Raw genomic sequence first — 18,524 nt, forward strand, 5'->3', positions numbered from 1 at the left:
CTTTTTTTTAGCAGATGCTCATTCTGGGGAAGCCAACCACTGTGTTGTGAGGAAGCCAAACAATCCCATGAACTGAGACTACTTGAGGGGACCTTGTGAAGAGAAACCAACGGGCCCGGTGAACAGCAAGTACTAACTAACCACTGGGTAGGTGTGAGTGAGCCTTCAGATGATTCGGCTTCCAGGATTCAAGCCTCCCTGACACCAAGGGGAACAGGGGGATGCTATCCACACTGTACCCTGACCAAAATGCAGATTCGTGGGTAAATGTAATGTTGCTGCTGTTCTTAACCCACTCAGTTCTTTATAACTGGAATAAGCCCTCTTCAGCATCACTCTCACACCATTCTGTCCATCCCATACCAAGGATCTCACCATCCTTGTCTGATCATGACGGCTTGTCTCCTCCACCAGAAGCAAGAGATCTTATCTCCAATGTTTCCCACAGTCTCACACAAAAAGAGGCCTCAATACACAATCACCCTCGTGATCTAAAGAGAACCACGGAAATTAAGATATTCTTGAATCTATCATCATGAGACCCAGGTTGCTAGGGCTCAGGGACCTGCTATTGGCTGATACAACATCTCCAACTACCCCTACTTGGAGCTGCCTTTCTTGTTTTCTGCTGCTGTGGTGGCGCTGAGCCGAGAGCTACGGGTCCTTCCGTGGTGACTGACAGTTCATGCTCCACTCAGACCTCAGGACTTGATCAGACAGAGCTGTGAGACTTTCAGAGAAACCTCATTTGATAAAGGTCACAACACCAGAGGGGACCCTCAGGGTTAAAGGACCAGAAGGAAGCAGCGGCGACTCAGATCTGTGCAGCCTTCCTGGAGAGATGCTCCTGCTGGCCCTCCTTCTGTCCCCCAGTGGGGAGGCAGGTAAGTGACTGTCCTCACCATCAGAGGTCCAGTCCCATCCTGCACTGGAGCAACCCTGCTCAGATGCTACATTCATACATATCCTGGCCCTGGTCCACCTCTAGGAACTTTCTGAACTCTGGTCAAATTCCCTCAAAGACCAGCAAATCTGCTCCCATCTCCCCTCTCCAGGCTTTGGCTCCATGAGCACAGTGGGCAGACTGCAATCTTTCTTTCAGGCAAAATCATCAGAGCCATGAGGCCAAGCCTCACTCTCATCCCTACATGGCATTTCTTGAGTACCATGTTTCAGAGAAAAGTTTCATCTGTGGGGGTCTCCTTGTGCATGAGGACTTCGTGCTGACAGCAGCTCACTGCTGGGGAAGGTGAGGAGCAGCACCTGGGCCCCCACCCCTCTGTAGACCCCTCACAGGGAACCCTCTTCTCAGGGGCTGCAGACCTGGGCCACCAAGTAACATAGGAGAGCTCTTCAGAGGGCAGGTGAGCTTTGGGGAGAGAGGAACAAGTCAATGCGAGTGGCCCGTGGAGAGAAGGGACTGATCAAAGGTGGGATGGAAGGAAGCCAAGGTTGCACCCTGGAGTTCAGAGTGCAGATGTGAGAAATCCCTGGTTTTCCTTAGAGACAGTCAAGCTCTGTGCAGGACTGAACACCCTAAGTGGACTCCAGGAACTTGCACCCAGCCCGGGCTGCCAGGAAGCAGGCAGCATGGAGATGCTCAGCCCCAGGTCCCATACCTAGAACTTTCTCCCCTCCAGTCCCACCCTGTCCCAAGCTGTGCTCTTTCCTCATGGCTCCTGGGCTGTATCTCCTGTGACTCCACCTCCCTCTCTGCTTTCGGTGCAGCTCAATCAACGTCACCCTGAGGGACCACAACATCTACCAGCAGGAGAGAACCCAGCAGGTCATCCCAGTGAGAAGAGCCATCCCCCACCCACGCTATGATCATAATAAGTGGGTCAACGCTATCATGTTACTGCAGGTAGGGCACGTGGCCGCACTGATTCTTGCACACTTTCATCCCAGGGTTTTGAATCCCCCATGACCTCATTCCTGTCCCTCCTTCTGGTACGACCCCTTCAGTTGTCCCAGGGCAGTGAGGAATGCAACCCCATAACTGTCCCATAGGCCTCTGTGGGCCAAAAGTAGGTTAGAATGCCTTTCCTCTGCCTTCAGCTGAGGAGGAAGGCCTACCTGACCGCGGCTGTGAGCCCCATCAGGCTGCCCTGGAGGAGGGAGCTGGTGAAGCCAGGGATGGTGTGCAGTGTGGCCGGCTGGGGGCACCTGGGCATGAACAATCCAGTGGCAGAGAGACTGCAGGAGGTAGACCTTGAAGTCCAAAGGGATGAGGAATGCATCTCTCGCTACAAGGATTACAACACCACTACCCAGATATGTAGGGAAACCAAGAAAGAGGAAGGGTCCTTTTTTGGTGAGATCCCAAGCATTATCCATGCAAAGCCCTGGGCACAGACAAGCTGTGAGGGTCTGGGGCAGTGGGAACTAATCATATTCCTGTGTCCCCAGCCTTTTCTCCTATACAGTCTCTGACCTGTTTCCCTGGGGGCATGGAGACTGTCCCACCACCACATATGGGCAGAGGCTTCCTTGGGGAGGAGAAGGGGAGATTGTCAAGGCCAGGCTGAATCCTCAGGACCAACAGCCCCTGATATCAGCCAGGGCCCCCAGCAGAGACCATCCACCCTGGGGCGGCACGGAGGACCACACCTGAAGAAGGTCCAGCTCAGCCCTTCCTCTCTCTGCCCACAGGGCGCCTCTGGGGGCCCCCTTGTGTGAAATGGCATGGCCCAGGGCATTGTCTCCTTTGGAGAAGAGAATGGGACACCTCCAAATGTCTACACCAGAGCCTCGAGCTTTCTGTACTGGATCCAAAAAACAATGAACTACTATAAACTGCAGGGACTAGACTAACGTGCCCCTGGGATGGATCCCTCCATCTCCTCTGGGGTAGAGGTCAGAATGGCACTGGGCCAAAAGCGGGTGAAGGGGGGACTGCCTGGAACTTAATAAACTTTCATCTCTTGAGCAAAAATCATTGATTCCTATTTCATTCAAACACATTCGTTAGGCACCTACTGTGTCTGGCAACCATCCGTTCACATTTCTGATCTGTTATGGGCTTCCCCCTCCAACACACCACCCACCCTTCCAACTCTAGAATAAAAATTCCTGCTGCAGGGCTTCCCTGGTGGTGCAGTGGTTGAGAGTCCGCCTGCCGATGCAGGGGACATGGGTTCGTGCTCCAGTCCGGGAAGATCCCACATGCCACGTAGCGACTGGGCCCGTGAGCCATGGCCACTGAGCCTGCGCGTCCGGAGCCTGTGCTCCACAATGGGAGAGGCCACAGCAGTGAGAGGCCCGCGTACCGCAAAAAAAAAAAAAAAGAAAAAAAGAAAAAAAAATTCATGCTGCACTGACAGCCAGCTCCCTCCAGTCCCTCGTCCCCAGTGCCAGCTCCCCCTGCCAGGCTGACCATGGGCTCCATCAGAAAAGGGAGACACCTCCTCAGGAGAACACGACCCTCCCCTCGAGGACCCTCTTATCGCACCCATATGCCATCCTCCTAACCCACACCCACTCCCCTGCCCCACCCTATCCCAGTGCCAATGTGGCAACATAGGAGAAGCCAGATTTGGAAGGAGGACCACCTGAGAAGCTCTGGGGTTGAGGGGGGCACTTCTCAACCCCAGAAACAGAAATGTGGGGAGGCTTTAGAAATGTATAATGCTCCCCATGCAGAGTTCCCTCTCCACATCAGAGCAGCCAGAGCTCTGAAGGCTGAGAGAGTTTCAGGAGGGGCTTCAGTATTCCCAGGCCCAGCTCAAGTGCCTGTCCCAGCTCTGTCCTGGAGTCCTGAGCTCAGGACCCTGTGCAACCTCTTGTGTCCTGACGGCACATCCTCCCTCAGCCCCAAGTGAACTTGAAGGCGCTCTTCCATCTTTTTTTTGTGTGTGTGTGGTATGCGGGCCTCTCACTGTTGTGGCCTCTCCCGGTGTGGAGCACAGGCTCCGGACGCACAGGCTCAGTGGCCATGGCTCACGGGCCCAGCCGTTCCGCGACATGTGGGATCTTCCCAGACCGGGGCACGAACCCGTGTCCCTTACATCGGCAGGCGGACTCTCAACCACTGCGCCACCAGGGAAGCCCCTGAATTTTTAATATAAGAACATATTCAGAAAAGCAACCTCATTTTTAAAACATGCAGCTTAGAGATAGCTGGGCTGAAGAGAAGAACTGGTTGGCTGAATGTTTGCATGGTGAGTGAGCTTCATCTCTGGCAAAATGTGTTTTGGGTATAAAAGTAACATATATTCATCATAACATATTCATCATAGAAACTAACATATTCATCATAGAAACTAACATATTCATCATAGAAAGACAATTAAATACAGAACATATAAGAAAATTTGAATTACCAAGAATTCCACCATCCCAAGATAATCATCATTCATGCTTAAGCATGTTTCCTTCCCCTCTTTTTCTATAGGTCCATAGAATGCTGTTTCTTCAACTGACTTGGGGTTGGGTTGTGGAGAACTCCTCATGCCTTCCCCGCCATCACTCTTCCTTCTGTCCTCATACTGGTGAGAGTGGTGGGATCATCTGCAAATGTTTAGGATTACTATGTCCAGGGCCATCAGAGACCTGGTTCTCTGGACAGAGAATACTTAGTGGGTAGTAATTATTAGGATGACCAGCATCCGTTTCCTCTTCAGTGCACACCAGTAAGCAGCATTTCTATAGAGGAAGCCCCTCCCCACTCACAGGCACCCTGATTTGAGTGGGACAGCCCCCATCTCAGCTCGAGGGGTGCTAAATACTTCAGCACAACCCAATCAGTCGCTCACTTCCAATGGACCCAGTGATGGTTTGTTTTGGTCAAGTGAATATCAAGTCCAGGAATTTTGTTCAAGATTGTGGGATAAGAAAAGCTCTCTTGGACTTACCCGGTTGCACAGTGGTTAAGAATCCACCTGCCAATGCAGGGGACACGGGTTCGATCCCTGGCCCGGGAAGATCCCACATGCTGCAGAGCAACTAAGCCTGTGCACCACAACTACTGAGCCTGCACTCTAGAGCCCGTGAGCCACAACTACTGAGCCCACATGCCGCAACTACTGAAGCCCACATGCCTAGAGCCCCTGCTCTGCAACAAGAGAAGCCACTGCAATGAGAAGCCTGCACACCGCAACGAAGAGTAGCCCCTGCTCGCCACAACTAGAGAAAGCCTGCATGCAGCAATGAAGACCCAACACAGCCCAAAATAATTAATTAATTAATTTTAAAAAAAACACACAAAAACAAAAAAACACCAAAAAAAAAAAAAAAGGAAAAGCTCTCTTTGTTGGAGAATGTTTACATTTAAAGAAGCAATTCTAAACACTTCAAAAATATGAGGCTGGGATGGTGGCAACGTAAGAAATGGGGTTGCTGTGTGGGGTACCTGGGTGTGTACAGGTCTATCTGCTCCTAAACCAAGTCCAGCCTCTACCTCACAATGGCACCAAGCAGACCCCCCTCACCATAGTCCTTGCCATCTTATTCTCTACCCACAGATTCTAGGTCTACTCCAGCTGACAGCCAGCCTCTCGAGGGCAGGAGCTGTGTCTCTCATATTACACAATAGGACCTAGCCTATTGTGTAATTATTCAGGATTTCACCAGAATCGAAAAAGAACCAAGAGTCGAAAAATGAAGATATTCTTGATTCAGTCACTGAGGGGCTTCTGGGACCCAGCCCCTGTGCTGGCTGAACCACAGCCTTCACTTCCTTGTTCTTTCTTCTTGTTTTGTGACTCAGTGGTGGGAGTACAAGTGTGGTGACAGTGTCGTTCTCACTTAACCCACGGCAGAGAATGTGGATGACCACGTTGCATGCTGACACCCCGCTCGGGGGTGGGGGGAGCACAAGTCTGGGAGGTCTGTGTGTGCACTGAGCCTGCCCTCCTTCCTTCCCCTGTGTTTTGTGTCCGGAAGGAAGAAACACCAGCAGCTCCAACCTGGGCCAAACTTCGGGGAAGATGCAGCCTCTCCTGCTCCTAATGGCCTTTCTTCTGCCCACCGGGCTGGGACTGGTGAGTGACAATCCCCATTCTTGAGGCCAGAGCCCATCTCACTAAACCTACTGTAGTCCTGACCCTTCTGCCCAGCTCAGCTTTCTCAACCCCAGCTCCCATCCCAAACCCAGACTAACAATTTCGATGCTGCATAGACACTCAGCGAGGATGGATGGCAGAAAGGAAGAGTGGGTCTTAGCCTCTCTCTCACCAGCAGGGAAAGTGGGTTGTGTATTTGGCAGAGGATGTGAAGCTACAAAACACAGGTAATTAAAATCCCTCACTTCAACCCAGGAATAGGCAGCTCAAGTGAACCCACTTTGTATAGGAATTGTCAGTGGACCCAGCTTAAGAACCAATGAAATTTCTCAGTGCCCTCCACCCCTCACTCCTGCCCAGGAGAGGAACCCAGGGGGTGATTGATCAGAAGTGGCTAGATGACACCCAAAGCTCTCTGGGCGACTTGACTCTGCCCCAGGACCCAAACAGCTCATTTTCTGCCCCATCTCCTCGACCTCCCAGGCCCTCGGCTGCCCCACTGTCTTTGGCAGTGCCCTCCCCCCATCCCTATGGCCTTGAATTCCACCAGCACTATCCCCACCAAACCTCAGCCTAAAGCTAATTGGAGGCTATTCACTCTTGCAGCCAAAACACATTTACTGAGATCCTAGGTTGTGTTAGGCCCAAGGACCTGAGGATTTTAGAAAATCCAATTCCATAAGCTCATAGGTAATTATTAGAAAATGGCACAAATCAAGATGTTAGCAGAGGCTTAGAGGGGTCCCAGAGACTCAGCGGGAGTGAGGGCTCATCAGGGAGTCCCGTCCACGATTCTCTGGGCCTCCACCATCGGGAAGGCAGACCCACCCCCCTCTGCACATGTGTCTGATGCAGGACCTGGAGAACAAGCACTGACTGACCCCTTTCTCAGAGGGAGATTCTGAGGCTTGAGGTTCAGAAAAGGTTATCCTGCTGCAATGAGAACCTGGAGGACCCTCCCCCGGTGTCTGCAAGGCGCTGTCAACCTCCCTGACCGCCACCTCCCTGAGCCTCCATCCTGACCACACCTCTCCCATCACCCCATCTTCCAGCCTTTTCTTTCAGAGGAGATCATCGGGGGCCATGAGGCCAAGCCCCACTCCCGCCCCTACATGGTGTTTGTTCAGTTTCTGGTTAAGGAGAGTTGGAAGAGGTGCGGCGGTGTCCTCGTGCAAAAGAACTTTGTTCTGACGGCTGCTCACTGCAGAGGAAGGTGAGGGGCAGTAGCCAGCCTACCCCTCCTGAGACCCCGAACAGGGACCCCGGCCCCTCCCCTGGGGCTGAACCCAGGGGAACCCCTCCCTCACCCTGAGATCGTGGTAACTCAGGACCACAAGACCTCATCAAACAAGCCATCTTAAGAGCCGTACTAGGGTGACGAAAAGCTGAGAAATGGGGCAGGTAAGTTTTGAGGTCAGAGGTGAGAGCAAGAGGCAAGGTTGAGAAGCGAGGGCCCACATGGGTCAGATAGAGCATCAGTGGAGGATGAAAGCGTGCACAGAGTCAAAATCCAAACTCAGAGTAATTTCTCCATATTGCCTGAGAAAGCTCCCAGGTCCCCTGCCTTCATGTCATTGAGAAGCACAGGGCACAGAGGTCCCACACTCCTGCTCTGCTCTCTGTGCAGTTTAATCAACGTCACCCTGGGGGCCCACAACATCAAGAAACAGGAGAGGACCCAGCAGATGATCCCAGTGAGACGAGCCGTCCCCCACCCAGACTACAATCCTAAGAACTACTCCAATGACATCATGTTACTGCAGGCAAGGAAACCTCCCCACTCCTCCTGCCCTCTTGGGGACAGATCGTTTCCCCTCCACTACCACCTGTCCCTTTCCTCCCTCCCATCTGGCTGCCTGACCAGTCCCAGTGGCTCAGGTGAGGGTGGTGGTCAGTGCAGCTTCATCATGGCACCCAAGCCCAGAGGCCTTTGGCTGAGCAGGACTCTTGCCTCTTTCCCTCAGCTGGAGAGAAAAGCCAAGAGGACTGCAGCTGTGAGGCCCCTCAGCCTGCCCAGGGGCAAGGTCCCGGTGAAGCCAGGAAAGGCGTGCAGTGTGGCCGGCTGGGGGCAGGTGGCCGTGGGCACTCAAACCACCACCCTGCAGGAGGCAGAGCTGACGGTGCAGGAGGATCCAGTGTGCAAATCCCTCTTCCCCGGCTATTACAGCCAGGCCACCCAGATTTGCGTGGGGGACCCGAGGAAGGTGAAGGCTGCCTTCAAGGTCAGGTTCCTCGCATCTAAGCACACAGGCCCCGGGGAGAGGATCTTGGGGAGGTCTGGGTAGGGGACAGGCCATATCCTCATCCTCAGCCTGAGAGCTTGGTCAGCCAGGTCCACTAATCCAAAATTTAATTCTCTCCCCTGAGTGGATCAGGGTTGGGGGTGAGAAAGGATCAGTCATCCCATAGCTGCGTTATCACCAGAGTTTCCATGAGGACTGACAGAAAGGTAGACCTGAGTCGAGCTGCAAGGAACAGTCAGAGCAGGCTGGACCCCAGGAGCGAGGGAGGTGACCAGGCCTCCTCCGGCCCAGATCTTCCTCACAGCCCCTGACAGAGACCACCCAGCCTGGGGTGGCAGGGAAGACAGGACCAGAAGCAGGCCCACTCAGCCCTTCCTTTCTCTACCCACAGGGTGACTCCGGCGGGCCCCTCGTGTGCAGAAACGTGGTCCAGGGTATTTTCTCCTATGGAAGAAAAAACGGGACATCTCCAGGAGTCTTCACCAAGGTCTCACACTTCCTGCCCTGGATAAAGAGAACAATGAAGCGCCTCGAACAGCAGCTTGAGACTGACCTTTTTCTCTGCTGACCATCATTCTGGGGCAGCGGCAAGAATCCCATAGGGGTTAGCAGTGGGATCACAGGGCCACAATAAATGGATCTCTAGAGTGATCACGACTGAATTCCTATTTATTCATTGAACCACCTCAGTATGCAACCACACTGCTCCAGGATGCCCTCTGCTGTCAGTTCTGGGGTTTGCTTCCCCCTTTCTCCCCAGCCCTCACTCCTCCCTAAATCCCATGCTGTCTGTATAGAGTCTCACTGATTTCTCAATCATGCCTCTTTGGTGCTTAGCCTTCTGCCAGGTCTGAGTCTAAAGTGAGGTCCATTAAAAACGACAATCTTCTCTCCCCCAAAATGGTCCTCTCTGGGCCTTAGAAATTTCTTACCTTCTCTAAGCCAACCACTGTCACCAACCCCTCTTCAATTTGGTAGAGCAAAGAACAGGTCAGAGGAAGGAGAATAACTCCAGGGACCTAGGAGGTCAGGGGGTCATGCCATGGACACTCAGTTTCCTGTTTCCAGGGCCTCTCTCTCCAGTGAGGGCAGGCTTCTCCCATAACCAGGACCGTCTAGAGCTTAGGAGGCTGAGATGTTCCCATGATGGCCCTCAGCCTCACCGGGGTCCCATCTTTCCACTCTGCCCTGGGCCCAACACGGGACTCAGTCAACCTTGCTCCCTGTCTACCGTCCCACACCAGCCCCTGTTTTCTATCTGAGTGCCCTGGCCACCAGCTCCTTTCCCTTCCACCTCATGCTGTTTTGAGCCAGCTTCCCTCTCATCTCCCTAACAGAGCTCCCAGGGCCCCATGTGAATTCTCCTCCTTTGCCTGTCCCCTCCAAACCTCACTTGCCAGCCAATACCTGCTGCTTATCAGAGGAGCCAGTACCCATCTCCCACCTGGGTGGGGCCAGCTCAAGCCCTGGATCCAACCCAGCATCCCCCAGGGGCTCAGCCACCTCCAAGGCCTGTGTAGTCACTCAGCAGCCTAAGCCCTTTTCAGCTTGGCCTGGGCTTGGACCCCTGACTCTCCCTGCTGACAACCAGATTATGGCAGCCTTGTGAGCCAGAGGGACCCAGGGCTGCTGGATGGGAAAGTACCATTTTGCCATCCATCAGTAGATCAAATGTTGACCTCTCTCTGTACCAGCACATAACAGGCTCTGTCTCTGCCATTGGGAAACGTACAGTGATGAGAAATTTCCTCTAAATTCTGCTGGTTCCTCTCCTTCCACTAGGAAGTTCAGTTTGACACAGATGGACCTGTATTTGGAATCTGGAAGAAATCTTGTCTTGAAAATAATTAAATTCTCTGTATTTTAGCTGGATTGCACATTAGAGTTTCACAGGCATGATCTTGTTTGATTCCACAAGGGCAATGTGAAATTGGAAGAGGCTTGGTGACCCACAGGTCCTGGGGTTTCCAATCTGTGCTCTGTGGAGTCCATGTCTGGAGGGGAGGGAGGGAAGAAGGAAAGAGGCAACCAGAACAGCCTGATCTTTAGTTATATTACATGTGGAGGCATGAACCTCAGTCCACAAATCCACGAAACGCCACACTTAAAGGGTAACACAGTTCACTGTGACCCAGATGTCCTGTATCCTTCAAACAACACCACCAGTGCATTGGATGTGACAGAACACAACAAATTCACGATAACTGGACAAACACTGAATAAAGTGAGATCAACATCGTAAATAGAAGGAATTTCACTAAAAAGAAAAACAAATCGCATGAATATGAAAAGCAAAACTCAGCACATTGAAAACTAAGGTGAAAAGCAAATAAAAATTTATTTTTTACACAAGACAGTCCCTACATCCATCTGCCAAGTCTTCCCTGGAGCCGGCAGAGCACAGATGACAAAAGAGCTGAATACATGCATGGAGGTGAGCAAGAGAACAGTAAGATGTGCATGAGCCAAGGGACAACTTCAGGTCACAGCAGTAAATGATGACACTCTTAGGAGAAGCCGTCATACAAAAGGAATGTAGAGAGCCCAGAAAGTCAGTCATGAAGAGCTCCATGGAACCCCACGGTGTAAGCCAGAGCCAGCGGCAGATCCACCACCGCAGGCAAGGGTGTGTGGCCATGAGGGACAGTGTCTGATGGGTCACACTTCCCCCTTACACCTGATAGAAGCACTTGACATAGTACGAGATACATTAGGAAGAAAAACTATTACCTTATGATGACTGTAGCATCATGAACCCGGGACTGCCCTTAATGGTATGTGTTTCCTTAAAATGATATCTAAATATATTTACATTATTTCTCTCTTTGATCTAGTGATTTTTATTTCTACGACTTTAACCTACATAAGAGCTAAAGAGTGTGTGTGTGTGTGTGTTTACGGGGGTTATTCATATCGATGTTCATCACACCATTATTTAACCATAGATCTCAAATTAGAATCAGTATTAATGTCCAAAATAGGGACATGGTAAAATATGGCACATTCACATTATATATTATGTAGCCATTACCATCTACATTATCCACCGCTCTAGAAAACTAGGCTAGAAAAACAAAAGAACAAAAACTAAGCTGAGGGGCTTCCCTAGTGGCGCAGTGGTTGAGAGTCCGCGTGCCGATGCAGGGGACACAGGTTCGTGCCCCGGTCCGGGTAGATCCCACATGCCGCGGAGCGGCTGGGCCCGTGAGCCATGGCCGCTGGGCCTGCGCATTCGTAGCCTGTGCTCCGCAATGGGAGAGGCCACAACAGTGAGAGGCCTGTGTACCACACACAAAAAAAAAACTAAGCTGAGAAAACAAAAGAAAGTTAACTAGGCTAAGAACATTAATAGGCAAATCATAAAAAAACTGAATAAACACTTGGGGAAAAGTGAAAGCTCACTAATTAATCAATGCAAATTAAAATATTAATAATTTTTGTTTATGTAATTGAGAAGGATTGACAAAAATGATAATAATGAGATGCAGAATGGACATTGAGAAAATGCACTATCACACCTTATACACAAATATCTTTAAAAAAAAAAAAAAGGAAAAAAGGTGCCTGATGTAACCATCAACCACACCGAGAAAAGTGGAGAAGGTAATGCCTAAAAAAGTTACACAAGTCAAATCTTAGAAATACTAAGTAGTCCAACACTAACTGGGGTTTTGCTTTTTAGAATTTTCATAGCTTTGAACACTGTGGAAACTTTAAAGTCATGATATAGAATTACAATTGCCACACGAAAGAATATTCATTAGATTTAAGCCAAAAGCAGGTTAAGAGCAGCATATACTGCAGTCAATTTTTGTTTATACATATATTTTCCTTTTAGGCCTTTCTTTCTTCCTGCACATCCACTTATCTAATTTTTCTACAACATTTATGTATGATTTAGATAACTTAAATGCCCGTTTATTAAATATGAAGAGATTCTAAAATGATCTTCACTAATAGATTTTTTAATAAAATGAGGAAAATGTTTGTTGAATGAACTATAGGATTCAAAACTGAATATACTGTAATCACATCTATTAAAAATACACATGTAAAAAATCTGGATGGAAATACATCCATTAACAGTGGTCAGTTGGATGGTGAGATTAAGGCTGACATTTTTCTTCTTTCTGTTTTTAATTTATTCACTATTTAAAATTTATCATTAGTAAAACAATTTTATTTTTAAAAACATTCCATGTTAGAAAAAGGCTGGCTTAAGTAAGTTGGCACTTGTTAGTTAAGATAACCCTGACAATTCTAACAGATAAACTTTAGCATTTCGTGGCTAGCACAATAGAAGTATATTTCTTGCTCAGGCACGGTCTATTTCTTGCTCAGGCACAGTCCAAAGTGAGTATTCCTGCTGAGCAGTGCCCCCTTCCACTCTCAAGTGTCCCAGTTGGGTAATAAATTACATGGTCAGCCCAAGATTATGAGACACAGTCTCAGTTCCCTAAAGATGCTTCCAAGTTCCCTCTGTTCATCTGTGTCAAATCCTGGAAAGGGAAGAAACTAGATGGTCAGGCATGGGAGTTTACAGCCCAGCTCTGGAAGAGGCTCACAGCATTTCATTCATATCCCCTTTCCTGCGACAGTGACAGAGTCACACCTACCCTCAAGGTAGACTGGTCAGTGGAGTTCACCTATGTCCCCTGGAAGAAAAGAAAATTGGTTTTGCTAAGCTGCCAGATCTTCTCTACCACAGCGCTTAATACTGTTTGTTGTTTAAAAGGATCATGGGCCCTAAAATTTTTTTCTGCTTATTTTTTTATAGAAAAATCAGATTTAATTAGATAAATTTTCATTTATTTGTTTTTGCTTTTAGATTTTTTTATTTATGTCTTTTTATTGAAGTATAGTTGATTTACATTATTATATTTGTTTTAGGTATACTGCATAGTGATTCAGTATTTTACAGACTATACTCCATTAAAAGTTATTACAAGATAATGGCTATAATTCCCTGTGCTGTACAGTATATCCTTGTTGCTTATCTATTTTATACACAGTAGTTTGTACCTCTGAATCACATACCCTTAAATGTCACCCCCAGCTTCCCTCTCTCCTTTGGTAACCACTAGTTTGTTTTCTATATCTGTGAGTGTGTTTCCACTTTCCATATACATACATTTGTACTATTCTTTAGATTCCACATATAAATATCATATAGTATTTGTCTTCTAACTTATTTCACTAATCATAATATTCTCTAGGTCCATCCACACTGCTGCAAATGGCAGAATTTCATTCTTTTTAATGGCCAAGTAATATTCCACTGTACATGTATACCATATCTTCTTTATCCATTTGTTTAATTGGCACTTGGGTTGCTTCCGTATCTTGGCTATTGTAAATAGTGCTATTATGAACACTGGGGTGCATGTATTTTTTCAATTAGTGTTTTTGTTTATTTTTCTGGATATATACCCAGGAATGGAATCACGGGGTCATATGGAAGTTCTATATTTAGCTTTTTGAGGAAACTCCATACTGTTTTCCATAGTGGCTGCACCAGCTTACATTCCCACCAGCAGTGTAGGAGGGTCCCCTTTTCTCCACATCCTCTCCAACATTTGTTATTTGTGTTCCTTTTGTTGATAGCCATTCCGACAGGTGTGAGGTTATATCTCATTGTTGTTTTGATATGCATGTTGAGCATCTTTTCATGTGCCAGTTAGCCATTTGTATGTCTTCTTTGGAAAAAAATGTCTATTCAGGTCTTCTGCCCATTTATTGATTAGGTTGTTTGTTTTTTGATATTGAGCTGTATGAGCTGTTTATATATTTTAGATATTAACCCCATGTCAGTCATATCATTTGCAAATATTTTCTTCCATCCCATAGGTTGCCTTTTCTTTAGTTTCTTTTGTTTCCTTTGCTATGCAAAAGCTTTTACATGTAATTAGGTACCATTTGTTTATTTTTGCTTCTATTTCTTTTGCCTTAGGAGATAAATCCAAAAAAAATTGTTGCAATAGGCAGTGTTCTGGCTATGTTCTCTTCTAGGAGTTTTATGGTTTCAGGTCTTACATTTAGGTCTTTAAACCATTTTGAGTTTATTTTTGTTTATGGTGTGAGGAAGTGTCTAATCTAATTGTTTTACATGTAGCTGTCCAGTTTTCCCAGCACCACTTGTTGAAGAGAGTGTCTTTCTCCATTGTAGACTCTTGTCTCTTTTGTTGTAGATTAATGGACCATAGGTGCATGAGTTTATTTCCTAGGTTAAATGGACTGTAGGTGCATGGCCTGTATATTCTATTCCATTCTTCTATGTACCTGTTTGTAGGCCAGTACCATGCTGTTTGGATTACTGTAGCTTTGTAGTACAGTCTGAAGTCAGAGAGAGTGACAACTCCAGCTTTGTTCTTTTTTCTCAAGATTGCTTTGGCAATTTGGGGTCTCTTGTGGTTCCATATGAATTTTAGGACTATTTTTTCTAGTTATTTGAAAAATGTCATGGGTATTTTGATAGGGATTGCATTAGCCTGTAGATTGCTTTGGGTAGTAAGGTCATTTTAACAATATTAATTCTTCCAGTCTAAGAGTGCCAGATACCTTTCCATTTCTTTGTATCATCTCCAATTTCCTCATCAATGTTTTATAGTTTTCTATAGGTCTTTTACCTCCTTGGTTAAGTTTATTCCTTAATTTTATTCTTTCTGATACAATTTTATTTTTTTATATCTTTATTGGAGTATAATTGCTTTACAATGTTGTGTTAGTTTCTGCTGTACAACAAAGTGAATCAGCTATAAGTATACATATATCCCCATATATGGGCATCCTTGACTGTGAGTTTGTCATAAATGGCCTTTATTATGTTGAGATGTGTTCCCTGTATACCCACTTTGCTAGGAGTTTTTATCATGAGTGGATGTTGAATTTTGTCAAGTGCTTTTTTTGCATCTATTGAAATGATCATTTGATTTTTATCTGTTCTTTTTTAATGTGGTGTATCACATGGATTGGTTTGTGAATGTTGAATGATCCTTGTGTCCTGGAATAAATCCAACTTGATCACATTGTATGATGCTTCTTATATATTGTTGGATTTGGTTTGCTAATATTTTGTTGAGGATTTTTACATCTATATTCTTCAAAGATATTGGCCTATAATTATTTTTGTAGTGCCTTTGTATGGTTTTGGTATCAGGGTAATGGTGCCATCATACAATGAATTTGGGAGTGTATCTTCCTCTTTAATTTTTTGGTATAGTTTGAGATGGATAGGTATAAGCTCTTACTTATATGTTTGGTAGAATTCCCCTATGAAGTCATCTGGCCCTGGACTTTTGTTTGCTGGGAGTTTTGTTAATTAGACATTCAATTTCACTACTACTGATCAGTCTTTTCTAATTGTCTGTTTCTTCTTGAATTGGTCTTAGCAGGTTGTGACTTTCTAGAAATTTGTCCATTTCTTCTAGGTTAACCGTGTTGACACATATATGTTTGTAGTATTCTCTTATGATTTTTTGTATCTCTGTGATGTCAGTTGTTATTTCTCCTCTTTCATTTCTTGTTTTGTTTACTTGGGGGCTCTCTCTTTTCTTCTTGGTGAGCATGGCTAAAGGTTTATTAATTTTGTTTATCCTTTCAAAAAAATCAGCTCTTGGTTTCATAGATTTTTTCCCATTATTTGTTGTCTCCATTTTATTTATTTCCTCTCTGATCTTTATTATTTCCTTCCTTCTGCTGACTTTGGGCTTTTTTTAAAAAATGCCTTTAGATGATAGATTACTTTGCTTATTTGAGATGTTTCTGATGATAGGTTACTTTGCTTATTTGAGATGATTCTTGTTTCTTGAGGAATGCCTGTATTGCATTAAATTCCCTCTTAGGACTGCTTTTGCTGCATCTTATAGATTTTGGAGTGTTTCCATTTCATTTGTCTTTCTTTACACGTGCGGTGAAAAGAGAATGGTGGTGGCAACACAAGCTCATCAGTAGAAGTTCCCCAAGGAGCTTCCAAAATGTCCTTCTTAGAGTGATGTTAAAACAGCCCTGATGATGTCCAGAATGCCTCAGGAGTACACTGGTCTCCTAGAAAGCCAAGACCAACTATGTTGATTTCTGACCAAAGAAGCAGCAAAAGAGGGAAGGGGAAGTGATCCAGCACCATCTGACAACTGCCTGCCCAGAATATTTGGATTGTTGGTGGTATTTGGAGCCCAGGGAAGATATGGGAAACACCCTATCTAATGTCCCAACATCACAGAGAAGAAAAAAATTGTAACTTATGGAAATGTAATAAAACAGTCCAAAGTAGATGTAAGTAGCTATGGATATTGTGAAATGTGTCACAGTCTTATTTGTTCAAATATCATACTTTCTTTCATTAAAACAGAAAATAAAAGCATATATACCTCTCTCTACTGTCATATATCCCCTCTCCACCCAAATGTTCTCTCTAATCCCTAACCTCTGGCTTTTGTTTCTCTCTATTTTAATGTCAAAGTCATCAATACTTTTATTGATGATTAATACTTTTATGTAATGTATTTAAAATATTTACCTATCATGAAGATATTGTTGCATTATATTTTCAAATACTTATTCACACTTGGTTCTATAATCCACCTAAAATGGATTATTGAGCATGGTGTGAAATAAGGGTCAGGGTTTTTCTTCATGTATAAATATGTGTTCTTATAGGACACCACAGAGATATTTATTGTCCTAGCACCACTTATTGATGAGAAAAAAAGAAAATAGTCTTTCCCCCACTCTCTGCCATAAAACCTCCATCATAAACCAAGTGTTCAATATGTGTGTATCAGTGTCCATATCTGTGTTGGATCTCTATTTCTTGTCCCTTATTCTATGTCTCTATGCCCTCAGCAACACCACACTATTGTCATTACTATGACTTCATTTGCTAAAGCAAGACCTCCCATCTTATTCTCATTCTTCAAGACTGTCCTGGCTAATGTAGGCCATTGATTTTTCCACATCTATTTAGAATCAATTAAGTTCTATGAAATACCTCTTGGGTGCAATGAATCTATAGATCACTTTTTGGAGAACTGACATTTTAAAAATATTTTCTCTTCCAAACATGAACATAGAATATCTCTAAGCTTAGGTCTTCTTAATATAATTCTATAATTTTCACCAAAGAGGTCTTGCATATCTTTTTTTAGATTTATATTTAGTTACTTGATAATTTTCATGGTTTAAACTTTAACCTTTTCAAATTTCATTTTCCAACAGTATTACAGTATATATTAAAATATGATTAAAGTTTAAGTTGATTTTGTGCCCAGCAAATTTGTCAAACTGTCTAATTAATTGTAATAATTGATCTGCAGGTTCTTGAGCATTCTCTGTGTACACTATAATATCTCATATTTTCAAAGTTTTATTTCCTCTTTTCCTGACCTTATGCCTTTCACTTCTGAGTCCTGCTTAACTGCACTGGGTAAAATCTCTAGTATAATACTGAAGACAAATGGTGATTATGGCTATCCATGTGTCCTTGTATTTTTTTGCTCTCAAACAAAAACACTGTGTGTTTCAGCATATAATGATTGCTTGGGGATTTTTTTTTTTTTTTTTTTTCAGTACACGGGCCTCTCACTGCTGTGGCCTCTCCTGTTGCGGAGCACAGGCTCCAGACACACAGGCCCAGTGGCCATGGCTCATGGGCCCAGCCACTCCATGGCACGTGGGATCCCCCCAGACTAGGGCACGAACTCGTGTCCGCTGCATCAGCACGCGGACTCCCAACCACTGTGCCACCAGGGAAGCCCCTGCTTGGGGATTTTTATGGAGACATTTTATCAAATTAAAGACATTCTTTGTTTATTTCTAGTTTGCTAGAATTTTAATTAATGAGGGTGAACGTCAGAAATTGCTTATTCTGTTTTGCTTTAATTGAATAATCATTTCACCAATCAATGTATCGTGTTATAGCAATTGGGTTTTGAATAAAATGCCACCTACTCCTAAACCCAAATTATCCCTGGGATAATATTTTTCCTTATTGAATGATTTGACTTACCTCAATATTCGTGATGTTAGCCTGAAATATTCCTTTCCCAAATTGTCTTCACTGGGTTTGGCATCAAGGTTTTGCTAGTTCCATAAAAGAGATCAGTAGTGTCTACTCTCCAGAAGACATTATATAGTGTTCTTTGACTATTTTGTAGAGATGTTCAGTGAAGCTTTATGAGCGTGGGGCTCTCCTTGATGGAATGTTTTTGAAAACTGAATCAGTTTATTTGTTTATAGGAAAATTCAAACTTCTTGGATACATTTCATTAATTTATATTTTTAG

At 45.4% G+C, this 18,524-nt stretch overlaps 2 protein-coding genes across 2 annotated transcripts; both read left to right on the forward strand.

Moving 5' to 3' along the window:
* Nucleotides 1–1,148: 1,148 nt before the first annotated feature.
* LOC132489291 (mast cell protease 3-like) lies at nt 1,149–2,679 on the forward strand. The gene is made up of 4 exons (XM_060098190.1): nt 1,149–1,249; nt 1,729–1,864; nt 2,059–2,318; nt 2,658–2,679. Exons 1-4 carry the CDS (start codon nt 1,149–1,151, stop codon nt 2,677–2,679), a joined length of 519 nt encoding a protein of 172 aa, XP_059954173.1.
* A 3,248-nt stretch (nt 2,680–5,927) lies between these two features.
* On the forward strand, nt 5,928–8,813 carry LOC132489292 (granzyme H-like). Its single transcript, XM_060098191.1, has 5 exons — nt 5,928–5,981; nt 7,055–7,215; nt 7,630–7,765; nt 7,967–8,224; nt 8,637–8,813. Exons 1-5 carry the CDS (start codon nt 5,928–5,930, stop codon nt 8,811–8,813), a joined length of 786 nt encoding a protein of 261 aa, XP_059954174.1.
* The last annotated feature ends 9,711 nt before the right edge of the window (nt 8,814–18,524 follow it).

This window comes from Mesoplodon densirostris, chromosome 4, assembly GCF_025265405.1.
Source record: "Mesoplodon densirostris isolate mMesDen1 chromosome 4, mMesDen1 primary haplotype, whole genome shotgun sequence".
NCBI classification, from domain to species: Eukaryota; Metazoa; Chordata; class Mammalia; order Artiodactyla; family Ziphiidae; genus Mesoplodon; species Mesoplodon densirostris.

Coding starts and splice junctions, on each gene's coding strand:
- LOC132489291 (XM_060098190.1), top strand. CDS start 1,149: ATGGCATTTCTTGAGTACCATGTTTCAGAGAAAAGTTTCATCTGTGGG. Junction 1,250..1,728: donor GCAGCTCACTGCTGGGGAAG/GTGAGGAGCAGC, acceptor CTTTCGGTGCAG/CTCAATCAACGTCACCCTGA. Junction 2,319..2,657: donor GAAGGGTCCTTTTTTGGTGA/GATCCCAAGCAT, acceptor CCCACAGGGCGC/CTCTGGGGGCCCCCTTGTGT.
- LOC132489292 (XM_060098191.1), top strand. CDS start 5,928: ATGCAGCCTCTCCTGCTCCTAATGGCCTTTCTTCTGCCCACCGGGCTG. Junction 7,216..7,629: donor GCTGCTCACTGCAGAGGAAG/GTGAGGGGCAGT, acceptor CTCTCTGTGCAG/TTTAATCAACGTCACCCTGG. Junction 8,225..8,636: donor AGGTGAAGGCTGCCTTCAAG/GTCAGGTTCCTC, acceptor CTCTACCCACAG/GGTGACTCCGGCGGGCCCCT.